This window comes from Idiotropiscis lumnitzeri, chromosome 5 (assembly GCF_059441095.1).
Source record: "Idiotropiscis lumnitzeri isolate Australia: NSW breed Sydney's pygmy pipehorse chromosome 5, RoL_Ilum_1.0, whole genome shotgun sequence".
Lineage (NCBI taxonomy): Eukaryota > Metazoa > Chordata > Actinopteri > Syngnathiformes > Syngnathidae > Idiotropiscis > Idiotropiscis lumnitzeri.
The window spans coordinates 25,945,789-25,970,466 of record NC_142395.1 but is presented as its reverse complement, the minus strand read 5'-3'; the positions used below and the strand labels follow the sequence as shown (position 1 = coordinate 25,970,466).

General features: G+C 40.6%; 2 protein-coding genes and 1 pseudogene across 4 annotated transcripts; 2 read left to right on the top strand and 1 right to left on the bottom strand.

Annotated features, from left to right (window-relative positions):
* Positions 1-5,387: 5,387 nt before the first annotated feature.
* Positions 5,388-8,177, bottom strand: LOC148337458 (galectin-4-like; annotated as a pseudogene). Its single transcript, XR_015843224.1, has 4 exons — positions 7,985-8,177; positions 6,148-6,233; positions 5,920-6,078; positions 5,388-5,663 (listed from the first exon to the last, which is right to left on the bottom strand). The product of XR_015843224.1 is annotated as a galectin-4-like (transcript).
* On the top strand, positions 7,997-14,561 carry got2b (glutamic-oxaloacetic transaminase 2b, mitochondrial). The gene is made up of 10 exons (XM_088296622.1): positions 7,997-8,187; positions 10,317-10,473; positions 10,574-10,702; positions 10,774-10,833; positions 10,928-11,089; positions 11,589-11,693; positions 11,856-12,006; positions 12,456-12,621; positions 12,737-12,887; positions 13,451-14,561. Exons 1-10 carry the CDS (start codon positions 8,105-8,107, stop codon positions 13,571-13,573), a joined length of 1,287 nt encoding a protein of 428 aa, XP_088152748.1. The 5' UTR covers positions 7,997-8,104; the 3' UTR covers positions 13,574-14,561.
* A 689-nt stretch (positions 14,562-15,250) lies between these two features.
* On the top strand, positions 15,251-24,631 carry slc38a7 (solute carrier family 38 member 7). 2 transcript variants are annotated; one of them, XM_088296335.1, is made up of 13 exons: positions 15,289-15,357; positions 15,719-15,761; positions 16,562-16,991; positions 17,237-17,290; positions 17,912-18,056; positions 19,463-19,601; positions 20,417-20,515; positions 20,713-20,767; positions 20,853-20,967; positions 21,106-21,253; positions 22,890-23,089; positions 23,181-23,232; positions 23,300-24,631. In XM_088296335.1, the coding sequence occupies exons 3-13, from the start codon at positions 16,737-16,739 to the stop codon at positions 23,400-23,402; spliced, it is 1,365 nt and encodes a 454-aa protein (XP_088152461.1). In that variant the 5' UTR covers positions 15,289-15,357; positions 15,719-15,761; positions 16,562-16,736; the 3' UTR covers positions 23,403-24,631. The 2 variants fall into 2 exon arrangements, with proteins under 2 accessions (XP_088152460.1, XP_088152461.1); XM_088296334.1 differs by lacking the exon at positions 15,719-15,761 and having other exon boundaries at positions 15,251-15,357.
* The last annotated feature ends 47 nt before the right edge of the window (positions 24,632-24,678 follow it).

Below are 24,678 nucleotides of genomic sequence, written 5' to 3'. Positions count from 1 at the left end.
CGAGTGTGTCAAGAGAACGAACCTGAAAAAAAAGGACAAATAAAGTCAAGTGGACATCACATGTGACGGTATGTGTGATACAGTCGAATTGAGATGAAAGCAATTGTGAAAATGAGACTTGAAATTATTTGAAACAAGTACAGTACATCGAGATTACATTTTGGGAATGTGTTTAAATATTTCAATTTATATGAAAGAATTGGGGGAATACATTTACTATTACAATAGCATTTTAATATCTCAGACAAACACATCTGATAGAGACTATAGTGATTCTTAGAACGTGAAAATTTAATACATATTCGATATTCTGGGCTACACTCCAAACCACTAGGGGGCGGAAATGTGCAATTTAGTTTGCCCGCCAACCGCCAAATATTTAGAAGAAGAAAGAAGACGGTTGCAGCTGACAATTCAGGTGGTTTGTGTCTGATTTTGGCGTGGTTACGGCCGACAGTAACTTGTCTGTTTCTTTATTAAACATCCTTGGTCGTCTTTTTTGGCGGCCGGGCTGCGGGCAGGCGCGGCATTGGTCTCGACTGCAAAACACCAGCAGGCGGTTGTGGCAATGCAGCGGAAAAGTACGACCACCGTCCGAGAGTGAACGAAGAGGTGATGGACAGTTTTTATGGTGGTGCATTGGGACGTGAGGTAGATTCCGGTCGTATTTAAGTGAAGCACGGAAGACGCCCAAAACTGACAAGACAGGAAGAAGATAAACGCGGGAGCGATTGTAAACAAAGATGGCAGCGCCCATTGTTACCAGCAGCATGCGGAGACGCCGAAATACAGTGTTATCTTGACTTTCTAGGCTCGTGTTTTGCTTCGTGTCACGAGAGCAAATTGGCGTGCCCCTAATTGGGGCAGGGAACGCCACCTTTAATCGCAAAAGAGTCTCACCAGCCCACAGTTGGCAAGGATTCGCAACTTCCTTACAGTGGACCTCAGCATTTCTTCTCTGTTTTGCTCTTACTTTGACATTTCTTCCCCTAACCATGGATCCTGTGAACAAGGTGATTCCTGTCAAGAAGAAGAAGAAAAAAATGATGTCCATTCAATTAAAGCATGAAATCATCGAAAAATATGAGCGAGGCGTGCGCGTAGTCGATTTGGCGAGGCTGTACGACCGCAACACTTCTACGATATGTTCGATATTGAAGCAGAAGGAGTCGATAAAGGCGATAACGCCAGCTATGGGCGTTAAAATAATTTCAAGGCTGCGGACTTCTGTCCATGAAAAGATGGAGAGGCTGCTGCTGGTGTGGTTAACGGAGAAGCAGCTCACGAGATGTCCTTTGACAGAGGGGGCAATCTGTGAAAAGGCACGGGCCATTTACAACGATTTGCTGCAGCAGACCCCAGGATCTTCAACAGACGGGGCACCGGAAGAGTCGTTTAAAGCCAGCCGGGGCTGGTATGACAATTTTAGGAGAAGGATCAGCTTTCCCTCCGATGTCGGGCATGTTGGCACGGCAAGCTCGAATGTGAACAAGGATTACCACAAAACCTTTACAGATTTGATTGCCGCTGAAGGATACGTCCCTCAGCAGGTCTTCAACTGTGACGAGACGGGGCTCTTCTGGAAAAGGATGCCAAGGAGGACTTTCATCACGACCGAAGAGATGAAGATGCCAGGCCACAAACCTATGAAAGATAGGTTAACCCTCACGCTTTGCGCCAATGCGAGCGGCGATTGCAAGATCAAGCCGCTGCTCGTCTACCATTCGGAAAATCCCAGAGCCTTCAAGTCGCACAAGATTATTAAAGAAAAACTGCAGGTTATGTGGCGGGCAAACCCTAGGGCGTGGGTCACCAGGCAGTTTTTTGTCGAGTGGGTCAACCTGGTCTTTGGTCCTGCCGTGAAAAAGTATCTCCAGGTAAAAAACCTACCGCTGCAGGCGCTTCTCGTCCTGGACAATGGCCCCGCTCACCCGCACAACCTCCAAGATGACATTCTTGAAGATTTTAAATTTATAAAGGTATTCTACCTTCCGCCGGACACCACTGCTATGCTGCAGCCCATGGACCAGCAGGTGGTTTGTAATTTCAAGAAACTTTTCACCAAGCACCTCTTTCGTCGTTGCTTTGAGGTGACACAGAGCTCAAATCTCACCATTCGAGAGTTTTGGAAGGACCACTATAACATTGTGTCGTGCCTCAAAATCATCGATCTGGCCTGGCAGGCTGTAACAAAGAGGACCTTGATTTGTTCGTGGAAGAAGCTGTGGCCCGAGGTTGTGTCGGAAAGAGTCATGTTCGAACCTGACGACGCAGTGGTGGAGGAGATTGTGTCCCTCGGTAAGTCCATGGGCCTGGAGGTGGACGAGGACGACGTGAACGAGCTCGTCAAGGAGCATTCCCAGGAACTGACATCAGAGGAGTTGAAGGCGCTACAGACGCAGCAGCACGCTAAAGTTTTACAGGAAATCGGTACTGCTGCTGAGCCCGAGGTTGATGAAGTTATCTCTACAAGTGAGATCATGGAAATGTTGGGAATGTGGGAGAGACTTTCAAATTTTATTGAACGCAAACACCCGGAAAAAGTTGCAACTGGCTGTGCGTCGTCGCTGTTTAACGACACTTGCCTCGCTCATTTCCGAAACATTCTGAAAGAGCGTAAGAAACAATTATTGAAACGGCCTGCGGGGGAAAGTGAGGAAAGCCTGTTGAAAAAGCCCAAAACAGAAGATGATTAAGTGGACAAAATGGAGCAGTTACTTCCCTACAGACTTACCCTTAAATATAACCCACTTTATTTCTCCACGCTGTTTATAATATTTTGCTTTTGTACCGTACAGTGTTGTTTTTCCTGTATACAAATGTAAGGGGAAATTAGAGTGGGTTTAGGGTCCCCGAACAAATTAATGGCCTTTTATGTAATTTCAATGGAGTGAATTGTAGCGCCAACCTAATGTTTTGCGCTCAGAACTTTGTGGAGTTCAATTTCTTCAATAATGTCAATGGAGTGGCTTCGGTATGCTTCACACTTGTATCTCCCTCATGACTTTGCATGCCCCCCCCTCTCCCATCTCCTGCTTCTCTTCCATGGGTGCTCCCTCGCTTGCCGCAGGTACAGACTCCCAATGATGGCCATCACCTGCACGGTGTGTTTAGGTGAATCATCCGATTTGTCTCTGACAGCTAATGATGGGTAAATGAAGCTTCAAATCTGCTTCATAAAGCAGTTGTAGTATTTTTAGACTCCAGTAGATGGCACTCTCAGTTCAACATTGGGCTGAAAGCACACTGATTTGCCATTTTCTTTAAAACCCTTTATAATAGTGCCATCTACAGGACTCAAAAATACAACTGCTTCATGAAGCAAATTTGAAGCTTCCTTTTCCCATCACTACTGACAGCTCATATCTACCTATACTATTTTCCCCCTCACACCATGTTTGAATTCTTTGTTTCCTTCTTCACTAGGAAGTGCGATTCATCTACCTTGTGCTACCCTTCTATTGATCTTCTGTGGTAAGTCCCTTTTACAATTCTACAACAGCATAGGCCTGGGTGATTACATAAAACAAAACATATTTAAATCACGTTCTTAAACACAATTTTTCAATGATTTCAAAACTTTGTATTTATTCAACTACCCAAACTCACTCCAAGTACTTTCAATATAACATTGAAAAAAAAAACAACAGAAAATGAACATTAAAAGATGCAATCGTGATCACAATTAATTTGTTAAGTCCAGGTTTCACTGTTCTCTTAAAATAGTTGATGCTTGGTGGGCTGGATTTTGATTGGACCACTTTGTGTGGGTGTGCACGTGTGTGCGTGAACAGGACTGTTGGTGGCGCATGCGGATTGTTGACACCAAACCTGCTGATAGCCTGCTACACACACCGGATTCACCAACGTGGCACTCTGGACAGCATGAGCCACATACACGAGCTTTGTAACATCGAAGACACTCCTCGCCAACTGGGAAGCCGCGGCCGAAAGGGCAAAACATCACCTGCCATTGGGGGGAACCCTCTCCTATACTACACCAGCTATGGTGCTCTTGAGCAAGACACAAATACCCCCGAATTTTCCGGGTGCCGAAGGCCAATGCTCCACTAACTTGTGTCTACTGTAATGGATCAAATGCAGAGGTCAAATTTCATGTACACATGTAAAACAAAATCTTTTTCTGCATGATTTGGGGTGGGTTGTTGACCACTTAAAGTGGCAATGCAGGTCCAAAGTATTGATTGCCCTGGGCCCATGACACTTTCCCAGCCAAACATGACAACCTCACCTCCAGGACCAATGACTGTTTCCCCTACCATACACCACAAATCTCAGAACCTTCCCATTAGCGGGTTTTGCTGAGACTGCAAGCTTGCAGAAAAAGTGACTTTTACGTTTCAGTGTAGCAATAATGCAGTTTTGTGTCTCTTTGAGGCCTTAAATGTGATTTGTGATTGGATGAAAGGGGAACGGCAAGTGTTTTACAATAAATAACTTTGTTGAACGATCATGTCAAGTTCTTTTGGGTGTCTGCGGCGGTTACGTGTGATATGCTGACTGTGCAAGTATGTCAGAAAAGTTTAACTTCTAATTTGAAAGCCGGTTATATCGAAAGTGATTACTTTGAAACTTGTCATGGGCCACTTGTCGCCGTGTCTAAATTTGTAGGTGACTTTTATTACATAATTCTCTTGACAAGCTATTGGAAAAAATGTCATTTTGTCATGTATATTGTATTTTCGTCAGATTGAATATTTTGCACGTGTCCCTAAAATTGCTGTCCACACTTCTGTCATGGGTAAACTGCTTCTCCTGTGAAATGGTGTTTTCAGCAGGAAGTCACAAAGGTGCGAGTCTCAAGTCTCAAACCTTCAATTTCCACTCAAGTCCAAAGTTATCAGAATCAGAAATCCCTTTATTGTCATTGTACTCAAGTGTGCAACGAGATTAGAGAGCTCCCCTCTCCAGTGCAATACAACAATAATTCAGATAGATATATAAATTAGATAAATAAGAGAATAGTTAGAGCAATGGAAAATACTGGATAGGCTATATAAAAACACATCACGTTGCTGTTCTGCAAGGTAGGGGTGGTCGTGTGTGTGTGTGTGTGTGTGTGTGAGAGTTTAGAATGGAGATGGCTCTTGGAAAGAAACTGTTTCGCAGTCTATTAGTCCTTGATTTGATGCACCGGTAGCGCCTGCCAGAGGGCATCAGGTCGAACAGTTGTGAGTTTGGGTGGGTATTGTCTTTGACGATATTGAGAGCCCTGCTGAGGCACCGGGCGGTGTCGATGTCCGACACCTCTAAAAATGCATTTAACAACTTATCCTTCCATCTTTCTCTGTCGCACAATTTCATTTGCTTGGAACAGTTATCACACCCATAAATCATTTATACAATCATATTTTTCAATGGCTTTATTGGTAATATATTATAACATAAGGGGGCAGCACTGAGCGGCCATGTTGGAATCAAGCTCAAAGTGGTGTTGGAATGGCGGCAACCAAGCGGGAAGGAGCGCTTCCAAACTGGCCACGGCGATGACGTCACATCAGCCTGACGTCCGTCAGTGCCACGTCACGCCACATTTTCAGCGATGTGATGCTTTGCAAGTTCCGACCTCGGTTTGAGAAATCCATTTGATAGGCGACGTTGACGGTCACATGGAAGCGGTCGACGTTGCACTGGATGGTTATCTGAACAAGACATGAGTGTGAGCAACTTACTGGATAAGCTCTTCAACTGCTTAATGTACTTTTATTGTAAAGCATAACAGACTGTCGGTGCACGAGACCAAGTTGTCAATGAAAATGTTTTTTTTTTTTTTTTTTTTTATGAAAATGGACCAAATATCTCCAACTAAAATTTAAATAAAGACCAGTAGACCACCTTGCTGCCCACCAGACATATTAAGGTGATGGAGACGTGTAGAATTACAGTGAGTAATGTGACCTCAAAGTCTTGTCCGGTGCAACGGGGAAGGGGTCCACTGTCTTCTCCTCTTCGTCTTCGGCACCATTCAGGTTAGATATCGTCACGATTTTTTGCTCGTTGATGCGAAAGCCCAGGTGCAGTGCTGTGGCGTTAGCCGTGATCAGGTTGAAGACTAACCTGCAATATTCATTCATTCAAATTGTTGTCGCAGTAACATCATTCTTTGCGTCAGGTGTGGCCAACTACCTTTCAGCCGACGGTTTGACTCGTCCTCTGATGATGATGCTGCGGCCCGCACTGAGATGGCCCAAAAGGTCAACTATGAATCCAAGCTGTGCACACACACACACACACACACATTTTAAACTGTAAGGAATGTAATTTGTGTCAAAATGTCATGAAAATTGTCTTTCATTTTAACTCATTCAATCTTCTTTTAATTATGTTGTCGATCTGAAGTCCGATCATTGTGTCCGCACATGACGTCGTATGCTATGTGCCTTCGTATCTACTTCAAATATATCGGCTACGTCGCTTGTACGTGATTAAAATATCATAAGCCACGTTTTTCCATTTTTTCAAGCTAATTATGTTGAAGTTCAACGCATTTTAAACGTTAAATCGGAGACAACCGAACCTGCTAATTTTCAGTGTGCGCTCGTCAATTTGAAAGAAAATCGCTTTGTGCATTTATAAAACAGCGCTATATGGATGTATATTCATGCAAGATCATGATGAAGATGTTTCTCCAAGTATCTTTTGTTTTTATACACTGAAAATTGTCGAATGTAAACAGTGACATCGGTTACAAAAGATTCAAATGGAGTAACGTATTGTAGCGACTTTGTAAATAGTTCACGGGTTCTGTGTTTTCCAATTTTCTGGGGAGGCCGTGAAGGCAGCGGGCGAGTGACTTGAGAACGTTATGTTGCAGTTGTGGTGGTGGTATGAATTCCAGGTAAAACATGGCCTTTTTTTGTTATTTGATCCATATAGCACGACCAATACCACACATTGCCATACATTCTGCCTCATACAATAGCAATTCTGATTCGTGTTCCCATAATTTTGCGCAATTGACTGTAAAACAACAAACAAATAACACTTGCAATCGTTAAGACAAACGTCAAATGTGAAAAGTTGAATTCCCAAAAAATATTTCTGCGACATACACTGTGGTACTAGTCCACTTGATACTAAATATTATTCATGTATTACTCACACATGACAGGGGACGGCAAAAAGATGGCGAAGAAGGCCATCAAGAGACCGCGGTACATGGTGACTCTGCCACCACGGTCCCTCGCCTGGATGAGAGATGCACTCATTTTAGGTACTCTACAAATATAGGGGCAGGTTTGTCGACGGAATGGATGGAGACTTCCCAAGTGTGCAACTCTTCCCCAGTTACACGCCCAAACGTGTCACAGAGAGTTGCAGTGCAACGATCGGGCGTCATAAACGCGGACCTTTTTTGTTCCATCCATCGTGTACCGCTTGTCCTCAGTGGGGGGTGGGGGTACACCCTGGGTACACCCTCAATTGGTTGCCAGTCAACCGCAGGGCACACATAGATTAACAACTATCCGCGCTCACACTCATACCTAGGGGCAATTTGGAGTGTTCTTTCAACCAACCGTGCATGTTTTTGGAATGTGGGAGGAAACCGGAGTACCCGGAGGAAACCCACGCAGGGAAACATGCAAACTCCACACAGGGAGGCCGGAGCCGGAATGGAACCCACAACCTCCATTTTGTGAGGCCATCGAGCTAACCAGTCGGGACACCGTGCCGCCCAGAACCCGAACTCTTTTTTTTTAAAAACCATGTGTGGGCACCCTAATGCTTTTTTGACCTCTAGTGGACAAATTCAGTCACTACAGAAAAGGGAGGAAATGAACGTGAGCCTTACCGTACAGAAAATATTAAACTGAATTGCAGTAACAGAAATTCATATTAAATGCTGTCACTTGGCACACTAAAATATATGATAGCAATGATGTCCAATTCTTCACAAAAAAAAAATCAGTAGTTGACAAATCACGGAACAGTATTTGAAAAGCGTGCATGCCACGTGACCCACAATATCCGGCGTGTTTGCGTGGCGTGACGTCATCACGTCCTCGGATCTGTTCACCGTGGCCGTGACTGTCCTTCATCCGTCCACAGCTGCCAGGCTCGACTCCTCCAAGCACGCAAAAAAATGGCCCTGCTCAAGTCTAACAAAGTGTTTGTGTGTTTGGGGAACATTACCCCGTCCCTTGGGGTTATGTCCGCCCGAAACAGGTAAAATGCGACATTGTGTTAAAATATTTGCTACAGCCGTATGTTGTATGTTTTAGCCACGAAAGTAGTTGTCGCTTGTGCTAGCTTGATTGGCCGCAGTTGAATACTATATTCTCAGTCGCACTGACGGAAGACGACTGACTCCGAGGAGCTAATGTTAGCCGCACAAACTGGCTAGCTAATGCTGTCAGGGGTCATTGGGAGACAGCAGGCCTTAGCATCGGAACCGTCACCTTGTTTGGGCCTGACGCTTTTGGCGTCATTTTAGACGAGTCCGAATTGCACCTGTTGTGCCAATTTGGTGGTTTATGTTAATATTTTTTTCATAGAAATTCACAAAACAGGACCACTTCCTGTATAGTTTAAACCCAGGGATTAGGATTCCTGCAAATATTTGTGCATGAAAATATTTTAGTGGGAAATGAAGAATAATCGCAAATATTAGTTGTTGCAATCTGGTGGGTGTAGTTGCACCGATTCTTCAATATGTTTTGTTGTTTTAATGTTTTACCGAAAGAGAAGTCTCTCCATTTTTTATCCAAACGTCTTGCGGCAGGATATTAGCGAGCCCTGATTGGCTCTTGTGGGTTTCTTTTCGTCGTTGATTGGGTCATTTCGAGAGGCGTTGTTCACGCAAATGCGAGTGAATTTGGGGAAAATTGCTTGAACGCGTAGATGTAATCACTTATATAGTTAGGTTCTGCAGATTAAATTGATTTTCTTAGCATTTTGTCATTTTGTCTCTGAATGTGACCATCGTTATGGTTAGTTTTTACTTCGTTTTGACGTTTGCTTTTTTAAATGTAGTTAGATTTAGTTAGTTTTCAGGGTGGATTTGTTAGTTTAAAATAGCCAGTGAGCCATTCGAGCCAAGAGTCAAACACACGAACTCGTTGTCTAGGAGCGAGTCATCTGGTGGTGCTTTTTTTATTGGTTGCTGCTCAAAGATGTTGTTTTTGTGCAACACACATTAATAGTAACTGTTTGAACTTTCTGGTAAATACCGAAGTAAATACATTAAAAATCAAACCAAAAGGCTCCTGGGTTAAATAAAAAAAAAAGGCTTTTTAATTTCATATTTAATTTAATCAATAAACAAATATATTTCCATTTTTAGTGTAGTTTTTTTTCTTTAATTTTCGCTCACTAAAATAATCTTGGAATAAACAATTTTTTTTTACTAAGCTCACCTCTGCTTGTTGCTGTCGGTGTGTTTTCTCCAGCTTTAACATTGTCATTCTTTTTCATAAATTTAAATACTTGAAAAATATCCTTATTCTTTTCAGTAGTTCTCAGGTGTGTGATGTTTTTGTGGTTATTTGTAGCAAGAGATATGACCTTATGGTGACCTTTGAGCTATTGATCACTGATAAACTGTGTGTTCATAAGCTGAAGTTCAGGTGTCCAAAGGTCCTATGGTCTATAGTATAACGCATCTCTTGTAATATTTCATCTATTTTCCTTCCTGAACTTTCACGAATGCCATTGAGAAATCACTGCCAAAATATGTAATAGTTGCATATACAAATGCTTTATTTATACAGTTAATAGAGTTTGAATATTCACTCGAGTCTTCGGAAGGGATCTTGCTTCCAACTAAATTCTTCCACATTATTATTTTGATATTTCATTGTTATGAGGAAGTGCTTGGAGACGACTGCCCTTTGCAGAGAAGATTTCAATCCTAATTTTAGCTGCAAAGTTAGAGGGTTTACAAAGCAGAAGAAACTTGAGACCAATGTTAGCCTCTGCCATCTTAACATGGAACTGTGGGTGTTTTTTTTTTTTAAAGGAACTATTTATGCCAATACATATTTGATGCTATAAAGTCAGGGAAACAAATGGCCTTTTATTTCAGTTAAGTGGCATTTCACTATTAGAACCTTCATAGGATAAAATAAATGTAATATTTATGGACTTGTGGTGTTGCGCCAATTTCTTATGTGTTGTTCACGTGCTTCTACGTAACCTCGGTTCACATGAGTTGTTAATCTCAAGCATCACAAGTCACAGTTTCTACATTAGCATTACCCGTGTGACTTAAAGCCCTGGAAGACTTCCGTTTGGACCTTGTACGCTTGCATTAGTGCTCCTGTTCACAATGGATGTTTTGTCCTGTGTCCGAGCAGTTCATGGTGGGGTGGAGTTCAGATGGGCCCCCCTGATCCCATCCTGGGGGTGACCGAAGCCTTCAAGAGGGACACCAACCCCAAGAAGATGAACCTGGGGGTGGGAGCTTACAGGGATGACCAGGGCAAGCCCTTTGTACTAAGCTGTGTTCGCAAGGCAAGACTGCACACAAACATATGGCAATGCTTTCTACACTACAGAAGCTGCTTATTTTTGTTTTGTATTTGTCTCGAACCACTCTGGCATGTTTTTCCAGGCAGAGGCCTTGATTGCTGCAAAACAGCTGGATAAGGAATACCTTCCCATTGGCGGTTTGGGGGAGTTTAGCAAGGCTTGCGCCCAACTGGCTCTTGGAGCTAATAATGAAGTCTTGAAGAGTGGCAGGGTAAATTGGTGTATGTGCGCTAATTCACCACAGAGACATTTTCAAATTGCAAACTAATTGTCTCCCAACAGAACATTACTGTCCAGACCATCTCAGGAACGGGATCGCTGCGTATTGGCGCTAACTTTTTGGTAATACACTCTCGTACATTGTTGTAGGCATATTAGCTCAAATGAACAGCAAGGCATGTCCAGATTTTCTCACTTGTCCTTTTTCCTGGTCCAGTCTCGGTTCCATGGAGGTCCTCGTGATGTGTACTTGCCCAAACCCTCCTGGGGTAACCACACACCCATCTTCAGAGACGCTGGAATGCAGCTCAAAGCATACCGCTACTACGACCCCGCCACGTGTGGCTTTGACTTCAACGGCGCTCTGGAGGACATCTCGGTAAGACATGAGGAGTCACTTGGCTGGGCCTTATGAGGAACATTTCTAAAGGGGGTCGTGTTGTGAGACATGACTGACTCACTATTTTTGCTTTTGGTTGTTGTTGTTCAATGAAATGCCAATACCATATATATATATATGTTGTTGTCGTTAAAAAAAAAAAAAAAAAACTTAGATACTAGCACATAAATACCACTTTACCAGCCTGACCTGCAACTTCCGGGCAGGTTTTCATTAAAATTACAATTGTAATGCAAATTGAATTTTTAATCTGTTATCAAGCCGTCTAAAAAACAAAAAATTGTATCACTGCATCACTCGTGTAGTGTGTTGTTTCTTGAGTTTGGTCTTGAACGGACGACATTCTTTCATTCATTGACCCAACATTCCAAATCAAGTTGCAAGATCTTGACATTAAAAAGTGACCAGTGAGGTGCAGTTAGCTGCATGACCTTTTTAAAGTGTAACTAATCCAAAGTGGTTCATTGTTTTTCCACAGAAAATCCCCGAGCAAAGTGTGATCCTGTTGCATGCCTGTGCCCACAACCCCACCGGTGTCGACCCCAAGCCTGAACAGTGGAAGGAAATCGCCGACATTGTGAAGGTGTGTCTTGCTTCTCTCACAAAACGTGAGTTCTTACAAACACGGCTCCACACTTCTCACTATCAGCATTTGTGATAATTCCAACTGCAGCGCAGATAACGACACGGTTCACTTTTATTGACTGCTCTTCTGTCACCCGCCCCTTCCTTTTTCACCTTACAGAAACGCAACTTGCTGGTGTTTTTCGACATGGCCTACCAGGGCTTCGCAAGTGGCGATATCGATCGCGATGCCTGGGCAGTGCGCTATTTTATCGAGCAGGGCCACAACATTGTGCTGTCCCAGTCCTTTGCTAAGAACATGGGTCTCTATGGTCAGTGTCATTGCACTACAGCAGGTTTCCCCAAGTACTTTTAACTGGAGTCTAAAAGCTTACATGATCATTTTAGTTCAGATTTTATATCACTGCTCACCTGCTATATTGTGATACATCGTTTGCACCCCTGCTACATCACATTTTTAAGCAAGCCTTTTTTTCATGGTGTCTTGAAATACCAGAATTAAGCCATAGAATATAGTCTCTGCGTTATTTTCAAGACGCTGTGGTAAACGCAGTATGACAAAAATAAATTTCAAACTAAAGTTTATCGAAATACTTCACTTAACCCTGATGTTAGCACCAATGCTAATGCTAAAACATGATAAATCCCTTTCCATGGTCGTTCTTTTCTAAGAATACTGAAGTTCCAGCAAGTGTTTCTTCAGAATAGAGCTGACATGCTGAAACAAGTTGATCTTATGTTGTTGTTCTTGTTTTGCCAGGTGAGCGTGTGGGAGGCTTCACTGTGGTGTGTAAGGACAGTGAGGAAGCGAAGAGGGTGGAGTCTCAGCTCAAGATCCTCATCAGGCCCATTTACTCCAACCCGCCAATGAACGGTGCAAGAATTGCTGCCACTATTCTTAACACGCCGGATCTGCGCGCACTTTGGTAAAAGTTGTTTGAATATCATGAAGAAATCATATGATGCAAGTCTTTGATTGTGTTTCTTCAACGCGAGTCGCAGTTAACTGCTGTCATCAATGTGTGTGTGTGTGTGTGGTAGGCTGGAGGAGGTCCACGGGATGGCCAATCGCATCATCAAGATGAGAGAACAGCTGGCGGCCGGCCTGAAAAAGAATGGCTCCACCCACAACTGGCAGCATGTCATCGACCAGATCGGCATGTTCTGTTTCACAGGCCTGAAACCGGAACAGGTACGCATTTAATTATAAAAGAACAATGATAGTGTCCCAAAAAACTAGAAATGAAAGTTTGTAGTTCCACAGGCTCGTCTTTCTCTCAAAATTATAATTTTCCCGGTTATAAAAGACTGCTATTGAATAAATTAGATGCATGAAAATGGCTTGAGACTGAATTCTGAAATATTGTGGTTTTAATTAAGGCTAAACAATTAAATTAAATCACAATATTGAGGGGGGGGTCACAATTAGCTTATTTTTCTAAATCGTTCAGTATTACTCAATGATGGGAATATAATTTTTACATAAAACTTTAAATAGTACAGTAAATTAGTCATTTTAATAAATTTAGATTATGAATGGATGGTTGGATAAATAGTGCAGTAACCCCCGTTTTTGTATTTCGTTATTAAGAAATGATTAAACTTACATTATTTGTTGTTAATTGAATCACAATTTCAAGCATTCATTAATTTAATTTGACCTTTTTCTTATGAATGCATAGACTAAGGCTTGTTCAATGTGACAAATTGTTGCACTTCCCTTAATGACCCACCACCCCAAATATTCTCTTTCAGGTTGAGCGCATAACAAAAGAGTTTTCGGTGTACATGACCAAGGATGGCAGAATCTCCATGGCAGGCGTTTCCTCCGGGAATGTGGAATACCTGGCCGAGGCAATCCACACCGTTTCAAAGTAGAACGCATCCCGCTGAGAGAGTAACAACAGACAAGCGACACAGTTGAAGAGATTTGATACAACTCTTGTCTCCTCTATTCATTTCTAGTAAACAGTTTGACATTTTTCTTGGACTTCTTCAGCCCACTGTTCAACTTGTTGCTATTAAAATTTAAATGGTTTACTTTTTTGTTTTTGTTTCAAAACATTGTCATAAAACCACAGATTCCCCTGCTAAATTGTTCAATGTATTCATTCTCATCTGACTGCAATATCTATTGTCATCTTGTTTTATTTATTGTGTAGAAGAAAACAGCTAGTGTTGTTTTGATATTGGCTAACTCACTTTAAACCATCAGATTTAATATTTCGACAATAGATTCAAGTACAAGTGAAGATCTATGTGGTTTTGCGAAGCATGTATAAATGTCTTTTTTTTAGCACTTTATTCAAAGTGAGGCACTGGGACTTTCAGGATTATGCCGGCACTCTTTTTGTCATTGGTAAGGAAATTGCCTATTGTCTGATTAGTTTATCACCTGACCTAATCAGTCATTCAGGCCTTTTCTGTATTATCAATCTTCGGCAATCAGATATCACCTGTCTCTATTTAGTTCCTTTACCTCTTTTATCAAATAGTAACTGAGTGTTGTCGGTTGCCGCGCAGCAGTTTTATCAGTCAGTCGTGTCAGGTTATCCTCAAAACAGTCATGCGAGTCAAAATAATTGAGTAGGCAAGTGGGTGATGTGTTTTTTTTTTTTTTTTTAAACACAAAAAATGGTTTATGTCATTCAGTCTTTACATATGCAGATTTCCAGAATCTGGTTTTACACTCAGCATTGGTACTGTTGTCTGAGTTTGGGTTTTAAAAAGGTGTCAGTCTATTTCTCTTTAAGACATGACCATCGAGAGTATTCGAATGTCAAATGTTACCATTTGCCTCTGTATTCTGCCTCTTAAAACATTGGTCATGTACATTACAGAAATACAATAAATCATTAGCGTGTAATGTTGCACCTGTGATGCTTTTTTTCTTTATCCAGCTATAAAATGTGATCAAGTAATTCAATATTACATATTTAAAAGTCCAGTTGTTTGATACAGCTGACATGTTCGACTTATAAACTTGATCAGCAGCACTGTGCAATTTCTGTTGCTCAGTCTGTAGACACCAATATCCAACATTTGTAGTTTTCCGTAAATTCAAGTACAGGGTGTACACAAAGTTGGCAACTAAAAAAAAGTGGCTTTTTGTTTCTCTTTTGCTTTAATTTTTTTTTATCTCAATTTACTTTCGTAATAAATGTGTTGTCTTGTTAGTCTTATAAATAATTAAATACAATCAATCACATGAGTATCATGACTTTTTAAATTGTGTAAAACCTCTTACATTCCAGTCAAATTATTAAATTAGATCATTTTATTTAATTGTCTCCATAGTTTGCTATGGTATCAATTACATACTTCGGCCAAAAAATAGCATTGGAGGAAAAATAAGACTCAGTCATCTTCGTAGTGTACTTTATTGTCTTACTAGTGAGGTCAAAGTGCGTTCTATGACATGGACCTTAATAACACCTTCAATGACTATAAATAGTTTTATGTAAGGTAAAGTTACGAAAGGCAAAATTGGCACAAGAAGTGGGAAAAATCACATCATTGACATCGAATACATTACTGTACTACATTTCCCACAATGCTCTAGTCACGTGATTGAGCATCGCATCACGTGCCCTTCAGTCCTGTTTGAGGGTGCCACAGTGTGCTTGCCTTGTTAAGCAGTAGAGGCTCCTGGATAACAAAAGGTACCGTTTCATATTCACCCCCCTAATCTATCCTTTTCACGCCGATGGAGGTGGTGAAAATTAACGCAGACAATTAATGTTTTTTTTAACTAAATGAACGTAAATTCAGCAAGGTAGCTAGGTTCGCTAAAACGAGACGAGAGGTGGTTGAAAAAACAAAATTGAGTGCCTTGACAATCGCGCATTGTTTCATTAACGACATTATTATCCAATGGTACGTCAATCAATTACGCCAATCTGATCGAATCACTCATATAACCTCCATTTAATCCCACGAATTTGGGAGTTTCTCATTAGAATCAAAGAGTAGAGGTAACATGAGGTCCTCTTGTCCAGTCTAACGTTCGCTTCTCTTTCTCAGCCTCTGCGCACATCACTGATTGGATATCCTTTAGTTTGTGGAGGTAAAATTCACCGTTTTTGTACGTTTGTTTTATTATCTTGCGTTTATGGCGCTTAAAACAATTGGTATGGGGGGAAATGAAGAGTCTTGTGCGAGTATGAGCAGTTTCTCAGATATATTATTTCTAAGCTTTATTTGGCCATTTACAAGTAAAATTAACATGTTTGTGTTGGTTTATTTACTATTCACAACATGAGTCCCAAATTTGTAAATTCGCATATTTTCATCATTTTACAGAAAATGAAAAATGGCCAAAATACGAAATACGGTCGAATATGTTTTTTCAGGCCAACTAAAAATCTGAACTACAGTGCAAACCCTAAAACATTTTTAAAATGTGCATTTAAAATATTTTATTGTAAAAAGAAAAAAAGGTTTATCGCTTAAAGTTTTATTCAGTTTCTTTTAATTACAATTGATTAATCAAAATAACTAGATTTGAGAAATGACGTGATGCATTCCTTTGTTGCTGTGTTGGCAGTGATTTTGTGTGTTTTACTCCAGCACACCAACAACTTCTATAAGGAAAATACAATACAACTTTATTTATGGAGCGTATTTCACAAAGAAGTGGATTCTTGAATCTACTTTGCTAGCATGAAATTGTGTTCAATTGTTAGACCGTCATCCTTTGTTATTTTATTTTATTTTATTTATTAATGGTATTGCTTAAAATTGTAATATTTTGCTCCTTTGTGCCCTGCTGTATTATAGAGACGTGAACTTAATTTATACAGTGACTACTTTCATTTATGTTCTTGTGGGACTTGGAGTCTAACTGTAAACTGTACTGAATTCCAGATGGATCCACCTGCTCACTAATATCAATTACATCCAAACATTGGCTACCTCCTGATCACTCTGGAACATTTAAGCTTTATCTCTCCTCTCCTTGGAACAATCAATATTCATATTTTATAAAGCTGGATTCAGATTGCTTGCGACTCGGCTGTCCTGAGCTCCTGCCAATTAGCTCATGGCCATTAACACTGACATGGACGAGTGGGGAGGAGTTGGCAGCAATGACTCGGGAGAGCGAGCGCGGCTCTTGCAGAGTCCCAGCATGGACTCGGCGCAGCATTTGGAGTCGGAGGGGCGGCCGGGTGGCAGCGTGTCATCCTTGGGAGCGGTCTTCATCGTGGTGAACGCCGCTTTGGGAGCCGGTCTCCTCAACTTTCCGGCAGCCTTCAATATGGCAGGTGGCGTCATGGCCGGAGTGATGCTTCAAATGGTGAGGCGTTTAGAACACGGCTCCCTTTAAGGACTTTACGAGACATGTCTGAATTTCATCTGATTTTTCCAGTGACCCAAAAATAAATAAATAATAATAAATAAATCAAATTTATAGAGGGCCTAAAAAAATTTTAATTAAATTTTTTTTTTATGACATTTGACAACTTAAACTGTCTTCTAATGAACAAACGTATTATGCAACAATGAATTTAAATGCGAGGCTCCCTTTTTTTCCTTTTTCAGTTCATGCTGATCTTCATTATCAGTGGTCTGGTGATTCTGGGTTACTGCTGTCAGGTTAGTGTCATTAAAGCCCTTCCGCACACGTTAGTTCTTCTTTTCACCTCATTCTCTTGTGCTTGTTCTTGTAATTCCAGCTGCAATTACTTTTTTCCCCCAAAGTTGTGGTCGTAGTAGTGCCTAGATCAACATTGGTGCACTCAGACTTTGACTTCCTAAATGGCATATTGACTCAGATGATCAGGTTTTTCGTGTTTTATTGGTGCTAACTTACTTTTGAGCCACATCAGCACATTAGCAAGTTTCGGAATGTGGGAGGAAGTCGTGGAGAACATGCAAACTTCACAGCGAGAGGCTGTGAGCAAAATTTGAACCCTGAACATGAGAAATGTGAGGCTGACTCGCTAACCACTATTACACTGTGCTGTTCCTCAAAATCATATGAGGGTCAAAACAAAAGCTATAACGCAAATTAGTTTGTAATTATTTTGTTTGTCTACATGTGTTGTTGCACCATTTGCGTTCCAATAGCCATCGCTTAAAGCGTGACAACACTGTCACATTAATGCTTTTCGTTAGCCCATCTATGGCATGTCTCGCCTTGCGTCAACTCAAAATATTGTCATATCGAATTGGCATCGCTGACTCCATCTCATCAGCTGCTTTGGTTTCCCTCAGGTCAGTAACGAGGGCACCTATCAGGAGGTGGTCCGAGCCACTTGCGGAAAAGTCACGGGAGTCCTGTGCGAGGTCGCCATCGCCGTCTACACTTTTGGCACTTGCATCGCTTTCTTCATCGTCATCGGAGACCAGCTGGACTGCCGTGAGTAGACTATCATACCTCTGTCACCACTTCATCGGCTGCTCCGATGAATCTTCTAAGACTTTTACGATCTGATGAACTCACACTGCCAAACTGATCCGAGGAGAAAATGTGTCAGCCGATCTGATCATGTGACTAGCATACCTCCATATTGATGATAAATGGACGAGTGCATGTGTGAAGTCTACCAAGACACTGTTACACTCCTGATGTCGGCGAGGCCTGCCTTGCTTTGCCTTTGCTGTTAGCTGATTCAATTCATGCTCCATGAACTAGTACACTCTTTCTCCTCATTAATAATAAGAAAGTTCAGTGCACTACTAGAGTGACTAGTCTGCACTAGTAGTCGTAGAATGACTCTCTTATCAGTAAGTTTTTTTTTTTTTCATTTTATGACATTTGTGCACACTAACGGGACATCTTTTGGAGTAAGAGTCAACCACTCTGAGTTACTAGTGAGACAAAACTGTGTACTAGGTGACATCTGTGTGCGACTAATACTACTGAAGTGAAGCCCTCACTGTTAACTAGTCAAATTCAATCATTTCATTCGGGGTACAAGTGGCACACAGTTGCCAAATGGTGCAGTGATTTCAAACTTTTGACACCACCTAAAAAAATACTTAGCTGTCCAAATTCTGCCATCATGACTAGTACAAACACTATTTCTAGTACAACTCCTCTTTCGAGTAAGGCGAAAGTATGTACTTGTTGACAACTGTGCTGTTCATCCGACTAGTGACATTATAAAAAAAAAAAGACACAACTATGCGCGTATACATCCAGCCAGTGATGGGAAAATGAAGTTTCAAATTTGCTTCATGAAGCAGTTGTTGTATTTTTGCATCCTCTAGATAGCACTGTTGCTTTAAATAAAGGTTTTAAAAAATGTCAAGTCAGTGTACTTTCAGCCCAATGTTGAACCGAGAGTGCCATCTAGAGGACTCCAAAAATACTACAACTGGTTCATGAAGCAGATTTGAAGCTTCATTTACCCATGAGTAGGACTAGTAGCGTGCATACGTCAGCTAGCATTTTATCTAGTTGTTGATACTTGTAGAGCTTCTGGAGTGGTGACACGAATGACTGGAGATAATCATGCGGTCGTTCTTTTGCTCTCTGGAAAGTCAATATTAGTATTCAATTTCCATCCAAATGTAAGGTGTCGTGTATTGGTGTTGATAACATCGAGCAAAAATGTGCCGATGAAGTCAAAGGGCACATAGGATGGCAGTAGTTTCCCTCATGTGACTGTGTCGCGTGGCACTTTGTCTCAATATGCTGATCGTGACTAAATGTGTCTCCCGCTCACGTCTGAAGTTAGACTTTGGCCTTGTGTGGCTTCTCTAACTCCGTGTGACTTTTTGCCTGCTCATCTGAATTTCATTTTTTTTTAATTGTCACAGTGATTGCAGTAGCGTTTCACGATGGCACCGTCAGCAGTTTGTGGTACACCGACCGCAAATTTACCATTGTGTGCACTGCAGTTTTGGTCATTCTGCCTTTGTCCATCCCAAAAGAAATTGGCTTCCAAAAATATGCCAGGTATTGCACAACATACTGTACAGCAAATGTCTCACTTCATAAATTGCTTACCTCAGCCAAAGAGCTGACATTCGTTTTACTTCAATTTTGGAGGAGGGACACCTTTTACTTACGTTTGAATTTCACTTTTGTTAACACAAAACATGCCGAATTTTCTCGTTTTGTTTTGTCAATGATTGTAATTTTCTTTTTTCAGACTAACCTCAAATTGTGTAATTTTCCATTTTTTTTAATGTACTAGTGTTTACGAGGTTTAAAAATACATAATTTAATAACGGTATTGAATTTTGTGAGATGTTTTTAACAATCGTCAAGTGAATAATGCATGAAAATTCATTTTATGCAACAGATACAAAATATTTTGGAATTGTTTAAATATTTTCCTCCAAATATTTTTCAAGACAACCTGAATTTTTTAAACATTTTTAATTTAAGAATTTTGATTAATTAATAATATTTAAACTTAAAAATTTCACAATATTAACTAATTTTGTGAAGCGTTTTCGTTTCAGAATGTTACAAAATCCTGTGAGATTTTAACAAATATTTTTTTTGTGTTGTGCGAATGAAAATGAGAAGAATACAATTTTACTGAACGATTTTTCAGTGTTTTTTGAAGTATCCCTTAGTCTAAAAGATTTAATAATAAAACCTTAGGCAATTTTGTGTGATTTTTTTAAATATTTTCCTAAATTTCCAAATTGATTATCTCTGAAGCTTTTGCAACTTAATTTTCTTTAGCCTAATGGTTTGCCGTGTAAAGCTTTATTCTCTACTGAGTATCTCTTAACTAGTGTCGATCTCTCTTTTTGCAGTGCTCTGAGTGTGATGGGTACCTGGTATGTTACCATCGTGGTGATTGTCAAATATATCTGGCCGGATAAAGAGGTCATGCCAGGTATAGTTCCCAGCAGGTGAGGATGCCACATGCATGATGTGTCGTGGCACGTGTTACTACACTGACAGCTTGCAACTCTAAATTCAGACTTGCCTGTACTGTACAGTGTACACTGTAAAAAAAACATTCAAGAGGACGATTGTATTTTTATTCATTCTGTTTTGTTTTTCTTTTTCTTTTTTTTTAATTCATTCCACATTGTCTTTTTTACAGTTCCACCTGGACTGCAGTTTTCAATGCAATGCCAACCATATGCTTTGGCTTCCAGGTACTATTTAATCATCATTTACCTGTTCTCTTCCTGGAATGCCCGAGTTTGAAAAGAAATGAATGACTGGCCTTTTTCTTCACAGTGCCATGTCAGTTGTGTGCCGGTGTTCAACAGCATGAGCAAGAAAGCGCTCAAACCCTGGGGGCTTGTTGTTACGCTCAGCATGATTATCTGCCTATTTGTTTACACAGGGACAGGTACTATTTGCTCAAAGCCCCTTGAGGCATCTCACTATTGACATGATTAACAGTACATGAGTGTGAATATGTGAGTCATGCCGTTCAACATGCATTTGTAAGTTTAAATGAATTGTTTCTCTACTCTACTTTGGTCAGGTGTCTGCGGCTTTCTGACATTTGGTTTCAATGTCAGTCAAGACGTGCTGATGTCGTATCCTCCTGATGACATCGCTGTGGCCATCGCCAGAGCGTTCATCGTTGTTTGCGTGGTCACCTCGTACCCAATTTTGCATTTCTGTGGCAGGTAAAAACAATGGTTGTTTTAATGCTTCCACTTAAGACGGCTAAAAAGACAATAGCAATCATCCGGATGTACAAAAATGGACACACATTCAATTTCTTTGCGTCTTAATGATTTGTTGGTGTAAACTAATGATTTTGCTGTGGTTTCTTAATTTTTTTCCACTACACCTGCAGAATCTAATGAGACCGAGCACAAGAGCTGTATCAACAAGATAATTATGTGCAGTCAGTTGTAAATTGCCAGGGAGGTACAATTGTGGTTGTAGTTAGTCATGTAGAACTGCACTAAACAAAACTGAGAGCTGTGTTAAATATTTTGATGACCTTATTCATCACCTTGATAAAGCTCTTGTTTGGTTTTATAGATTATGTTGACTAAAGTGGAGAAAAAAAATTGGCTGAGCAACCACTCGTATCTCGAAAACACTTCAGGTCGTCTGGTCACTGTCGGTAAGTCTCGGCAGGCACCACCGTGTAGAAATGAAATAAAATTAAATTAAATATTGCATAGATCAGAGGCATCGAGGCAAGGGTCTCCAACCTGCAGCTGCAGTAGATGAGTATTACAATGAATAAATTCGTTTTCTAAATGCAAATATAAATTTGTAAACGTTTGTAATATTGTCACATTAATAGAAACCATTTTTTTTGTCACTCACAAGAATGTGTCATAAGCGCCAAATATTTATTGGATTATTAAACCCCTGTTAGGCAAACCATGGATAAATCTAAATGCTGATAAATTTCTGAAAAAAAAAAAATAATCAAAATTTATGGGTTAAAAGCAGACCTTGCTCACACCTTCCGGATGTCAGCTTACAATCATTTGTGAAAATGAACGTGTCGTCTGTATCCCTGTTGTGCCGAATGCTCAGGTTCAAGAGCAAAAGTCACATCTGTGTAAAATTAATATCTTAACTGGCGATTATTTAACAAATATATATTTCGCATTGTTAATTGAACTAGTCCTTTTTCTTATAAGTGGACAGTTGTCTGCACATTCCACACGTGATAAAAATAATGACGCAGCAGACGGCATTTTGAGTTCGCTGACAGTAGATAATTTAAAGGGGAAGTCAAGCCCCGGAATTTTTTTTGGTGAAGTAGGAGTTAAGCTGCAAAATCCACCCATTTTTCACTTTGTCGACTGAAGATGACATCACAGCTGCTCAGGTAATGACCAATCACAGCTCACCTGTTTTTTTTTAAGATGAGCCATGATTGATTTTCAGTCAACAGCACATTAATAATTTTCAAAATTCAAAGGCTGAAAATTTTGAGGAAAAATGTATTTTGAATAAATCCGCTTGTAAACTACCAAGTCTAGCTCAATGAAATTGAGAAATTGAAGAGTTTAGCTGTTGAACATCATAAATTTATTCTGGGACCCACTTCAAACACGGCACACGTCACGTCGGTAGTATAAAAAAAAAAAATAATAATAATTTATTTCAATTTATGAAATGCAAATGAATGATGAAAATTATTAAATTATTGACCTGACAAATTTTTGGTAAACACCTTCTTAATGTATATTTTAATAATTTATTTAGAACATATAATGTCTATATTAAGTGAGCTCATATCATCCGTGGTGTGTTGATTCTTGACATTGATCCCGCTTGCACTGTTTGCAGGGCTGTTATCGAGGGTCTGTGGTTGCGCTGGCAAGGCGAGCAGGTGGAAGTGTGCGTGCGCCGCGAGCAGAAGCGGCGGATCGTGCAGACGCTCCTGTGGTTCATCATCACCCTCGTACTCGCGCTCTTCACGCCGGACATCGGTCGCGTCATCTCGCTCATCGGAGGATTGGCGGCCTGCTTCATCTTCATCTTTCCAGGTATCCTCAACTTCTCGTTTGTGTTTGCAGTTTTTGCATGGCTTAATATCGCACGGTAATGTTTGTGAACGATCTGTGCTTCATTTGAAAGGTTTGTGTTTGATCCAAGCCAAACTGTTGGAGACAGACAGTCGATCTGCCAGGTGAGCGTTTCAGTCGTCTTCCGCTGTAAAGAACCCTAAAATTTTGGCTGATTGTTTTCATTCCCAGCTGGCACGGACTGGTGGTCTTCGGGGTCGTCATGGTTACGCTCGGAGCGTTCATCTTCGGCCTCACCACGACTAATTCCATCTATCAAGACGTCATCAGCTAAAGGGAACATTTCCGTCCCCGCTTGTGGACATTGTTCTGCACTAAATAAGACTTGAGAAGCTTCTCATGACTCATTTGATCAGCGCTGACTTCCACCTGATTGCACGACTATACGACAGAACCAGGAGTAAAGTGAAGACACCCCATACTACCAAGTCAACCTCGGACACTATCCTTTAGGTGTAATGTTTTGCATGATTTTTTTTTTTAATGCTTTTAATCCACAGCTGAATCAGTTGTCCACAACTGCTCATCCTGTGACCGTATACGTTTACAAGCGCTAAGGGACTTTGTATCGAAAACCTCACGGAGAAATAGTTTGGTGAGTGGATTTGTACATTTTGAATTGCATGTCAGCGTAAATGTTAATCATTGAGGAAGAATTGCAGTGGTTCACAGCCATCAAATCAAAGTTCAGGCGAGTGACTGTTTGCAGAATGTAAATTTGAGGATCGATTGGCACCTTTTGATGTTTAACTGGGTAATGTGTGAAGTCACTCGAAATCTATCATGTTTGGGCAATTTTAGCACAAATCTAAATCCGTGTTCAGAAGTGATAATCAGTTCGGGAGTGGAAATGTTTCTTTGAATGTATACAAAAGGCTAGCATTTATGAAGCATAACAAAGTGTGTACAAGATTCCACCTTAGCACACGATTCACATTGGTATTTACTTAAACGAGTGCATAATATAGGCAATATAATTTTGCTGAGGCTCAAACTAGTGATGGGAAAATGAAGCTTCAAATTTGCTTCATGAAGCAGTTGTTGTATTTTTGAGTTTTCTCGATGGCACTTTGGCTTTAAATAAAGGGTTTAAAAAAATGGCAAGTCGGTGTGCTCTCAGCCCAATGTTGAACCGAGAGTGCCATCTACTGGAGTCCAAAAATACTACAACTGGTTCATGAAGCAGATTCGAAGCTTCATTTACCCATCACTAGCTCAAACCAAAGATTGAAATTCATCGTTCTGAGCTCCTATGGCCAAAAACACTACAGCCATATCAGTCAGGTTGTACTTTTTCAAAGCAATATTTTAAGTTGTATGGTCTTAAAGGGATAAAAGTGCATTGTTTTTTTATTTTATTTTTTATGTATCTCAAGGGATAATGTAAAATATATTTTTTTTGTTTAAAACTTAAAACATAACATTTGTGTCAAATGTTTCGGTTATGATTTTACTCTCTGGTGCTGCTGTTCATTGAATCACATGAATAAATGGATGCATTAATGATTTGACTTATGATTTTCTTCCAAAAAGGAAACATGCATGTTGTC